We start from the raw sequence: 11,878 nt of genomic DNA on the forward strand, positions 1-11,878 counted from the left end.
CTCAGACAAATAGTATGTATATAAAAATACAGAAAACAACAATATATATATATATGTGAATAAAATGTTGCAACCGGCACACATTTGTTCGGGAGTCCACCCTACTGGACACTAAGTAAACATGCCTAAGAATTGGGCCGGCATTTAGAATGGGGATGGGCTGCAGCTCAGCCTTAGTGTATGTGCTTTGCATGCAGAAGGTCCGAAGTTCAATCCGTGGCATTTTCAGGTAGGGCTTGGAATATCACCCACCTTAAACCCTGAAGAGCAGCTGCCAGTCCGTGTAGGCAGTACTGAGCTAGACAGACCGATAGTCAGACTCAGTATAAGGCAGCTTCCTGTGTTGCAATGTCTGACAACTGCAAGTATGAATCAAAGCCTCCTCTTTTGAATACCCAAATAGCAGCAACCATGAATTGTTTTTGACTCCTTCCAACCCCCCGCTTTCCTTTTTTGAATAAAAAAAATCCAAAATCCACAGTCGATAAATACCTTTTATTAGGCTCACCCAACACATCACAAAACGGCGAGCAAGCTTTCGAGTGCTCCAGAATCCTTCATCACGTTAGATGAGCCAATGATGAAGAGTCCTGGAGAACTCTGAAACTTTGTTGCTTTATTTTATTTTGTGATATTTTGGAATCTTTCTCCCTAAGAATCAGTTCGGCTACCTGTACCTTTCTAACGAGTCACTCATAAGGATAAATCTGACAATTCACAATTCCTAGAGAGACCCATTTTTTAAAAAAAGAGGGGGACGATAAACAGGGACGGCCGCTTCCTGTTCCTTTCTCTCCTGCCCCCTTCCTCTGATGCTGTCTTTTTAATTGCTGAAGCAAAACCTTGCCCTTCGGTAATTTGCAATTGCTGCAGATCTCCAGCTAAGAAGCTTTCTTTGTTGCAGCATCTTTCAGGTGGCGGTGAGTCGGGGGAGTCCTTTCTTAAAATTTGCTTATTTCTTTTCTAGTGGGAAAGGAGGGGAAGACAAAAGGAATACGAGAGGCAGGACAAGGAGGGACAATGTCGGGGGAGGGAGACAGGAGAAAACTCCCGTCTGGCATCTGTGGATGGAGAGCCCGAACTGCAATTTTCTTTTTCTTTTCCCTTTAGCTCTCTTTCGATCAAGGGAAAAGGTGGGGAAAGAGGAGCTTTTACTCCCGACCCATCCTTTATAACGCAAAATTGTTGCAAATGGGGCCTTTAAGGTTGCTACTGGACGTGTGTGTGTGTGTGTGTGTGTATTGCTCATTTTGATCTTCCGATCCGAACAGCACAGACCAAACATCATCAGCTGCCTTATGTCTGCAGACTGGGTTGCTTTCAAAAGGCACAGTTGCAGACTGTTGTTGAAAAGTTGGCAACCCCCCTGTCATACCCCCCCCCTTTTAAAGGGTATTCTCAGTCAGATCTTGCTAGATTGTGTGAAGGCGTGTAGGACTGGTGAAAGCATCTCTTTTCTCCTTCATACACTGTTGTTGCCCTCCAAAGGTTGCCACATGACCAGAACAAAGGCTCTTGTGCCTTTAATAACGGCTTGATGTTAAGGCAGGGATGGGGAACCTGTGGCTTTCTAGATGTTGTTGGATTCCAGCTCCTATCAGGTGCAGCCAGTGGGCAGGGATGATGGGAGTTGTAGTCTAGGAACATGTAAACAGCAAAATATTAGGTGTTTCTGGGGGGGGGGGATCACGTGCTAATTCCCTGTGTAACAGGCGGCTGTCAAAAGGCACAGGAGCAAAAGGAGCAAGAGCAGGTTTTTAATTTTATTTTAAAGGAGCATCTCTAATTTACATCGGATTAGAACTAGGGTGGAACCAATTGGATAATCTGCTCCTTCATCTACTTTCTACAGCAGGGCTGGGGAACCTGTGGGGCCCTCCAAATGTTGTTAGACTACAACTCCCATCATCCCTGACCTCATTGGCCATGCTAGCTGGGGCTGATGGGAGTTGCAGTCCACAGCATCTGGAGGGCCACAGCCTCCCTATCCCTGTTCTAATGGTTTTGTATATGCAACACTGAAATTGCCATGACATTGTGATGACAAAGGCCCATAAGAACATAAGAACATAAGAAGAGCCTGCTGGATCAGGCCAGTGGCCCATCTAGTCCAGCATCCTGTTCTCACAGTGGCCAACCAGGTGCCTGGGGGAAGCCCGCAAGCAGGACCCGAGTGCAAGAACACTCTCCCCTCCTGAGGCTTCCGGCAACTGGTTTTCAGAAGCATGCTGCCTCTGACTAGGGTGGCAGAGCACAGCCATCATGGCTAGTAGCCATTGATAGCCCTGTCCTCCATGAATTTGTCTAATCTTCTTTTAAAGCCATCCAAGCTGGTGGCCATTACTGCATCTTGTGGGAGCAGATTCCATAGTTTAACTATGCGCTGAGTAAAGAAGTACTTCCTTTTGTCTGTCCTGAATCTTCCAACATTCAGCTTCTTTGAATGTCCACGAGTTCTAGTATTATGAGAGAGGGAGAAGAACTTTTCTCTATCCACTTTCTCAATGCCATGCATAATTTTATACACTTCTATCATGTCTCCTCTGACCCGCCTTTTCTCTAAACTAAAAAGCCCCAAATGCTGCAACCTTTCCTCGTAAGGGAGTCGCTCCATCCCCTTGATCATTCTGGTTGCCCTCTTCTGAACCTTTTCCAACTCTATAATATCCTTTTTGAGATGAGGCGACCAGAACTGTACACAGTATTCCAAATGCGGCTGCACCATAGATTTATACAATGGCATTATGATATCGGCTGTTTTATTTTCAATACCTTTCCTAATTATCGCTAGCATGGAATTTGCCTTTTTCACAGCTGCCGCACACTGGGTCGACATTTTCATCGTGCTGTCCACTACAACCCCGAGGTCTCTCTCCTGGTTGGTCACCGCCAGTTCAGACCCCATGAGCGTATATGTGAAATTAAGATTTTTTGCTCCAATATGCATAATTTTACACTTGTTTATATTGAATTGCATTTGCCATTTTTCTGCCCATTCACTCAGTTTGGAGAGGTCTTTTTGGAGCTCTTCGCAATCCCTTTTTGTTTTAACAACCCTGAACAATTTAGTGTCATCAGCAAACTTGGCCACTTCACTGCTCACTCCTAATTCTAGGTCATTAATGAACAAGTTGAAAAGTACAGGTCCCAATACCGATCCTTGAGGGACTCCACTTTCTACAGCCCTCCATTGGGAGAACTGTCCGTTTATTCCTACTCTCTGCTTTCTGCTTCTTAACCAATTTCTTATCCACAAGAGGACCTCTCCTCTTATTCCATGACTGCTAAGCTTCCTCAGAAGCCTTTGGTGAGGTACCTTGTCAAACGCTTTTTGAAAGTCTAAGTACACTATGTCCACTGGATCACCTCTATCTATATGCTTGTTGACACTCTCAAAGAATTCTAATAGGTTACTGAGACAGGACTTTCCTTTGCAGAAGCCATGCTGGCTCTGCTTCAGCAAGGCTTGTTCTTCTATGTGCTTAGTTAATCTAGCTTTAATCATACTTTCTACCAGTTTTCCAGGGACAGAAGTTAAGCTAACTGGCCTGTAATTTCCGGGATCCCCTCTGGATCCCTTTTTGAAGATTGGCGTTACATTTGCCACTTTCCAGTCCTCAGGCACGGAGGAGGACCCAAGGGACAAGTTACATATTTTAGTTAGCAGATCAGCAATTTCACATTTGAGTTGTTTGAGAACTCTCGGGTGGATGCCATCCGGGCCCGGTGATTTGTCAGTTTTTATATTGTCCATTAAGCTTAGAACTTCCTCTCTCGTTACCACTATTTGTCTCAGTTCCTCAGAATCCCTTCCTGCAAATGTTAGTTCAGGTTCAGGGATCTGCCCTATATCTTCCACTGTGAAGACAGATGCAAAGAATTCATTTAGCTTCTCTGCAATCTCCTTATCGTTCTTTAGTACACCTTTGACTCCCTTATCATCCAAGGGTCCAATCGTCTCCCTAGATGGTCTCCTGCTTTGAATGTATTTATAGAATTTTTTGTTGTTGGTTTTTATGTTCTTAGCAATGTGCTCCTCAAATTCTTTTTTAGCATCCCTTATTGTCTTCTTGCATTTCTTTTGCCAGAGTTTGTGTTCTTTTTTATTTTCTTCATTTGGACAAGACTTCCATTTTTTGAAGGAAGACTTTTTGCCTCTAAGAGCTTCCTTGACTTTGCTCGTTAACCATGCTGGCATCTTCTTGGCCCTGGTGGTACCTTTTCTGGTCTGCGGTATGCACTCCAGTTGAGCTTCTAATATAGTGTTTTTAAACAACTTCCAAGCATTTTCGAGTGATGTGACCCTCTGGACTTTGTTTTTCAGCTTTCTTTTTACCAATCCCCTCATTTTTGTGAAGTTTCCTCTTTTGAAGTCAAATGTGACCGTGTTGGATTTTCTTGGCAATTGGCCAGTTACATGTATGTTTAATTTAATAGCACTGTGGTCACTGCTCCCAATCGGTTCAACAACACTTACATCTCGCACCAGGTCCCGTTCCCCACTGAGGATTAAGTCCAGGGTTGCTGTCCCTCTGGTCGGTTCCATGACCAACTGGTCTAGGGAATAGTCATTTAGAATATCTAGAAACTTTGCTTCTTTGTCATGACTGGAACACATATGCAGCCAGTCTATGTCCGGGTAGTTGAAGTCACCCATTACTACCACATTTCCTAGTTTGGATGCTTCCTCAATTTCATATCTCATCTCCAGGTCTCCCTGAGCATTTTGATCAGGGGGACGATAGATCGTTCCCAGTATTAAGTCCCTCCTGGGGCATGGTATCACCACCCACAACGATTCTGTGGAGGAGTCTGCCTCTTTTGGGGTTTCGAGCTTGCTGGATTCAATGCCTTCTTTCACGTATAGAGCGACTCCGCCACCAATATGTCCTTCCCTGTCCTTCCGATATAGTTTATATCCAGGGATAACCGTATCCCACTGGTTTTCTCCATTCCACCAGGTCTCCGTTATGCTCACTATATCAATGCTCTCTTCTAAGACCAAGCGCTCCAGTTCTCCCATCTTGGTTCGCAGGCTGCTAGCATTAGCGTACAGGCACTTGTAAGCAGTGTCTCTCTTCAAGTGTCTTTGGCACTTATGGTTAGGCCTGTGGTAATTTTGCTCTTCTGAATTTATATCCTGTGCCCCTGCTCTCACAATGCCTACTTCTAGGCCTACCCCTTTTAAAATTTCATCATTTCTTTGGTTTTTATCCCAGGGGGGAGGTTTATTCCGAACCGGACCTTTCTCAGCTCCTGTCGGGTTTCCCCCCTCAGTCAGTTTAAAAGCTGCTCTGCCACCTTTTTAATTTTAAGTGCCAGCAGTCTGGTTCCATTCTGGTTCAAGTGGAGCCCGTCCCTTTTGTACAGGCCCGGCTTGTCCCAAAAAGTTCCCCAGTGCCTAACAAATCCAAACCCTTCCACCCGACACCATCGTCTCATCCACGCATTGAGACTGCGAAGCTGGGCCTGTCTGTCTGGTCCTGCGCGTGGAACCGGTAGCATTTCAGAGAAAGCCACCTTGGAGGTCCTGGCTTTCAGCATCCTACCTAGCAACCTAAATTTTGCTTCCAGGACCTCACGGCTGCATTTCCCCATGTCGTTGGTGCCAACGTGCACCACGACCGCTGACTCCTTCCCAGCACTGTCTACCAAACTATCTAAACGACGGGCGATATCCGCAACCTTCGCACCAGGCAGGCAAAACACCTTGCGGTCTACACGCCCATCACACACCCCACTGTCTATGTTCCTAATGATCGAATCACCCACTACAAGGATCCCTCCAGCCCCTGGAGATATATCCTCGGCACGAGAGGATAGCTGCTCATCCCCCAAGGAATGGGTCCCTTCTAAGGGATCGTTTCCCTCTTCCTCAGCTGGATGCTCTCCTTCCCCGAGACCATCGTTCTCCATGATAGCAGGAGAGTTATCATCGTTGGAGTGGGACACAGCTATAACGTCCCTGAAGGCCTCCTCCACACACCTCTCTGCCTCTCTCAGCTTTTCCAGGTCCGCCACCTTGGCCTCAAGGAAATGAAGTCGTTCCCGGAGAGCCAGGAGCTCATTGCACCGAGAGCACACCCACGACTTCTGTCCAACAGGCAGATAGTCGTACATGCTGCAGGCGGTGCAAAACACTGGAAAGCCCCCACACCCCTGCTGGCTTCTTACCTGCATAGTTTTGTTTAAGGTTTATTACGTCAATGGGTTGGAGACTGCGGTTTAGTTGAGGTCAGGGAACAGACGGGCAGAGTGGGGGGCCCTGGCCTCCTCGCCCTGCTGCCGAACTCGCTCTGCTGCTTAACTCGCCTTGACGCTTTGTCAGCTGGGGCTCCCTCTAGCTCATGGAGCAACCTGGCTCCAGAAGGCTTCCTCTCTTTCCCCACCCCTTAACAAAGCCTCCCCATACATTGACTACCCAAGGGAAGAGCCATAGCTCAATGGTAGAGCCCTGCTGTGCATGCCAAGGATCCCAGGTGCAAACCCTGGTGGCATCTCCAAGTAGCACTGGGAGAGACCCGTCTGAAATCCTGGAGAAGCTGCCGCTGGTCAGTGTGGAGAACTTGCGGCAAACTCCCATCATTCTTGACCATTGGCCATCCTGGCTGTGGCTGAGTCCAACAACATCTAGAGGGTGACATGTCCACCACCCTGGTGTAGACAATACTGAGCTAGATGGACCAGTTGCAGCTTGCAGCCCAACCACCTTCTCCTGTTGTGACAAAGAAATAAGATAGGAAGCTGCCTTATTTTGAGTCAGATGATTGGTCCATCTAGCTTAATATTGTCTGCCCTGACTGGTAGCATCTCTCCAGGGTTTCTGGGAGGAGGTTTTCCCAACCCTACCTAGAGACATCTGGGACATTCTACATGCAAGGCAGATGCTATGTCACTGAGCTAAAGCCCTTCCTCAAAACATTAGCTACTCCCGGTTTAAAGAGCCCTTTGCAAGCGTCACAACTTGGGAGAAGCTTGCACAGATGAACTGGATGTATGGGGAGGCTTTGATGTTGGGGGCCTAACTGTGCAGAGGTGTTGTGAGGATCAGACCAAAAGCACAGCTAGTATGAAATAAAGGTAGGTTAGAGGTGGAGCCAAGACAGAATCTGGCAGGGATTACTAGCTGTGATGGCTGTGCTCTGCCACTTTAGTCAGAGGCAGCATGCTTCTGAAAACCAGTTGCTGGAAGCCTCAGGAGGGGAGAGTGTTCTTGCACTCGGGTCCTGCTTGCGGGCTTCCCCCAGGCACCTGGTTTGCCACTGTGAGAACAGGATGCTGGACTAGATGGGCCACTGGCCTGATCCAGCAGGCTCTTCTTATGTTCTTATGTTCAGGGAAGGGGTGGAGCCAGTAGGAATATGGTGATTAGGGGTGGAGTCAGGGCAGGGTGTGTCAGGCAAGGGTTGGAGCCAGTATGAATATGGTAATTGGAGTGGAGCCAGGGCAGGAAAGGGGCGGAGCCAGTATGGAACTTCTACTCTGCCATGAAGCTCACTTCATTATTTAAGGACAGTCATGCTCTCTCTGTCCATCCTACCTTGCAGGGTTGTTGTGTGGTGATAAAATAGTTGGGGTGAGCCCTCTACGCCACCTTATGGAGGAAGAAGCAGACTATTAGTGTAATAAACAAATTTTTAAGTTGAAATAAGACTGCAGATGAAAGATTATGTGTTGATCCCATACATACATGTTTTGCCCTGGGTTCTTCCAGGGATGTGTGTGTGTGTATTTGTTCATTTATATTCATTTACATACCACGTTTCCTCCAAGAAGCTCAAGGTGGTGTACACAGGTCTTTCCCTCCCCGTTTTATCCTCACAACAACTGTGTGAGGTAGGTTAGGCTGAGAGACAGTGACTGGCCCAAAGTCAACCCCAGCGAGCTTCACGGCTCAGTGAGGATTTGAACCTTGGTTTCTCCCAGGTCCTAGTCCGACGCTCTTAACCACTAGACCACACTGGCTACTATGGCTGCAGTCCAAAACCCTGGCCAGCAACAGCAGGGCTGGATGGAGAGACATAGTCACCATCACATCTACACCTCTGCCACTTGTAGTGCCGCTAGCCATGATGGCTGTGCTCTGCCACCATAGTCAGAGGCAGTAGGCTTCTGAAAACCAGTCACCAGTAGCCACTCAGGTCCTGCTTGCAGGCTCCCCATTGGGGCATCTGGTTGGCCACTCTGAGAAGGGGATGCTGGACTAGATGGGCCACTGGCCTGACCCAGCAGGCTCTTCTTACGTTCTTACATAGGGGACCGGGGGAGGGGAGCAGGGAAAAAAACTATTCTGCACCATTTCCCACACTGATGCAGCAAAGAGACTTGCATTAGGCCCACTGGCATCATGTGACAGCAGCAGGACTCATTCGGGATCCAGCGGACCCTGTGCTACCCCCACAATGCCTTGTTTCAGGGTCTTCTGCTGATTACCTCAGGGAATCCAGAGGCAGGGCATCTCCAAGAGATGGCTGTCCAGCCCCAGAGTAATTGTTCCATTCCTGAATGGCCCTATAAGGCAGTGGTTCTCAAACTTTTTTGGTTCGCGGCGCATTGTAAAATATATACAAATTTTCTGGCACATTAAAAATATATTAATATATTTTAAACTATGAATAAAAATAAACTATAGAAAACTGTTACTTACCGTATACAAATGGGTTTCTTCTCATTTTCAAAATATACTTTCATAATATTTGAGGCACACCTAGCCACCTCTTAGGGCACACCAGTGTGCCTGGGCGCACCGTTTGAGAATCACTGCTATAAGGAATGGCTACGGCAGGAGGGGCAGGATAGTTTAGAGAAAAGGTGAGTAAAGGGGACGTGAGACATGATAGACGTGTAAAAGATTAGGCATGGTGTGGAGAAAGTGGATAAGCCTCTCGTAACACTAGAGGTTGTGGACATCTAATGAAGCTGAATATTGGAGGATTCAGGGCATACCAAAGAAGGGACTCCTTCACACAGCGCAGACTTGCACTGTGGCATTCCCTCCCACAAGGGGCAGTGATGGCCGCCAGCATGGATGGCTTTAAAAAAGAATTAGATGAATTCATGGAGGATAAAGGCTCCCAGTGGCTACTAGCCATCGTGGCCACGTTCTCCCTCTGCTGCTGGAGGCAGCATGTCTCTGACCGCCGGTTACTGGGAATCACAAGTGGGGAGAGGACAGTTGCACTCCGGCCCTGCTTGGGGCTTTCACATGGAGGCATCTGGTTGGCCGCTGTGGTGTGTATCCAAAGTAGCGTTTAACGAGTCCTCTCAGCACAAAAAGTTCTGCTTGTGCAACAGGACTTCCCCCCTCTTTCATCCCCCCAAATCTTTTCTAAGATTTCTCCTAACCTTCCGGAACAGATCTGGGGAGGGTGGGGGGCACGCATGAGTGGAGAAGAGGGGGAAGGAGGCCTACTGCACAAGCGAAAATGCTTATGCTGACAAGATGTGTTTGTTGGATACCATCCTGTGAGGACAGGATGCTGGCCTATACAGCAGCTAGGCTCTACTTACGAACTGTTCTTACCGTCAAGGTTCACGTTCATTCAAAATCTACCCTTCTGTAACTCCTGCCCTGCCTTTTGGAGATAATCTGTTGAGGGCCACATGCCAGCAGTGGGTGGTGCCAGAACCCAAAGTGGGCAGGGCCAGAACAAAAAGTGGGAGGGCCACCTCTTTTTCATTACCCTCTGTTGCGCTCCCCACTTCTGTCTGCCACCCCTCTCCCTCTCGATTCCCCCCTCCCCTAAATTAGGTCGAGGGACACATGTAGCCCGTGAGTCCTTAGCATAGATGTTGATTCATATTTAGGTTCTTGCTCTCATATTTTTTCTTTCTTGGCTTTTAAAATGACTTTTATACAGCTGTTGGTAGACTAATGAGCGAAAACGAGGATATAACCGAACTAAAGAAGGAACCATGTGGGTCCTTGTTGGAAACGCCCGAAGGCCTTTCCGGGTTTCATGAAGTGGAAGGAATCTGTGAGATTAAGCACAGACTGGACGGCCCTCCGAGCATCATTCCAGGCTTAGATGAAGGCAGCTCTGTTGAAGGGACGTCCTATATATGCTCCGAATGCGGCAAGAGCTTCTGCAGCATATCGAGCCTCATTGGCCATCAGAAAAGAAACCATTCAGGAGAGAAGCCGTATAAATGCTCCGACTGTGGAAGGAGCTTCCACCAGAGCTCTGATCTTGTTAAACATGAGCGGATACATACAGGGGAGAAGCCGTATCAGTGCTCTGTTTGCGAGAAGCGGTTCAATCAACGGTCTTACCTGATCGTACATGAACGGTTTCACACAAAAGAGAAGCCATATAAATGCTTCTTGTGTGGGAAGAGCTTCTGTTCCAACGCGCATCTCATGACACACCAAAGAACCCACACTGGAGAGAGACCTTATCAATGTCCTGACTGCGGGAAAAGATTCACGACCAGTTCAAACTTCGTGAACCATAAGAAAACTCACACAGAGGAAAAACCTTTCAACTGCTCCCTCTGTGAGAAAAGTTTCAAGCGGAGCTCAAATCTGATCCAACATGAGAGAACTCACACAGGCGAGAAGCCCTACACCTGTCTAACCTGTGGGGAAAGCTTTGCTTCTAACTCGGGTCTCGTAAAACATCAGAGAAGCCACACGGGAGAGAGACCTTACAAATGCTCCTACTGTGGCAAAAGCTTCAGTCAGAGCATGATACTCACTCAGCATGAGAGAACCCACACAGGAGAGAAACCGTGCAAATGCCTCGTCTGTGGGAAAAGTTTCCGTTCCAGCTCAGACCTTGTAAAACACAAGAGAATCCACACAGGAGAGAAACCGTATAAATGCTCGCTGTGCGGGAAAAGCTTCACGACCAGTTCGGATGTGGTGAAGCACGAACGAACCCACACAGGTGAGAAGCCGTACAAGTGTGGCACCTGTGGGAAAAGTTTCAGCCAGAGTGCACACCTTATGCAACACCAGAGAATCCACACAGGAGAGAAACCGTACATGTGCCTCACCTGTGGGAGATGCTTCACTTGCAGCGCACACCTCGTGGTGCATAAAAGAACCCACAAAGAGGGGGAGGCCTTACAAACATAAATTGTTCTGGTGGGTGTTTTTTGATGGGAGGAATGGAAACAACTTTACTACCAGGTCTGATGTAGTTAAGCATCAAATATTCCATGCAAAAAGGAACCTTAAGAGTGAACTTTGCAGTGGTTAAAGCAGACCTTTATGAAACAATTTAGAACCTGATTTAGAGAGGTGTGTAAAAAATAAAAAAAAGTAACCGTTTTAATCTTACAATGCATGAAAAAAACAATGCCCAGCTAGGAGAGAAGCCATAACATTTTCAGACTGTGAGAATACAGGCATGTTCCTATACCTCACTGAGTAACACAGGTGGTAAAGCCAAAGTGACCCTAACCAGCGTTCCTAATTATTTCGTTACAGCGGTGCATTTGTGTAAGAGATCAGACCATCATTTTTGCAAAGGCACTGCAGGCCATAGGAATTTTGGGTGTGAAGGAGAGAAGCCACTTCAAAGGCAAATGCAGGCAGGAAACAAGTAGAAAATAACAATCATTGGTGCAAAAATAAACGGGCTATTCATGCATTGCTGTATGTATGTAGTTCCTTGGTAATAAATAGATGGCTGTTTTCTGTGCATTGTTGTACAGGCCTTCTTAGTCAAGAACACAAACCGATGGATCAATCCCTTGGGTCTTGTGGATTTTGTAGTGTCCTGGCTCAGAGTGCTGAACTTCCAAAAATTAGGACTGCACTTACATTTTTGCTCATTGACATTTTCAGCAAGGTGGGTGGGGAGGAAATTTCATGTCCTTTACAGTGGTGACTGGTGCCCATTGGGACTGGTAGGGCAGAAAGCAGGGAGCC

At 47.2% G+C, this 11,878-nt stretch overlaps 1 protein-coding gene across 1 annotated transcript; it reads left to right on the top strand.

Annotated features, from left to right (window-relative positions):
* Positions 1-775: 775 nt before the first annotated feature.
* LOC133381258 (zinc finger protein 501-like) lies at positions 776-11,648 on the top strand. Its single transcript, XM_061620139.1, has 2 exons — positions 776-920; positions 9,861-11,648. The coding sequence occupies exon 2, from the start codon at positions 9,875-9,877 to the stop codon at positions 11,078-11,080; it is 1,206 nt and encodes a 401-aa protein (XP_061476123.1). The 5' UTR covers positions 776-920; positions 9,861-9,874; the 3' UTR covers positions 11,081-11,648.
* Positions 11,649-11,878: the final 230 nt, after the last annotated feature.

This window comes from Rhineura floridana, chromosome 3 (assembly GCF_030035675.1).
Source record: "Rhineura floridana isolate rRhiFlo1 chromosome 3, rRhiFlo1.hap2, whole genome shotgun sequence".
Classification (NCBI taxonomy): Eukaryota; Metazoa; Chordata; class Lepidosauria; order Squamata; family Rhineuridae; genus Rhineura; species Rhineura floridana.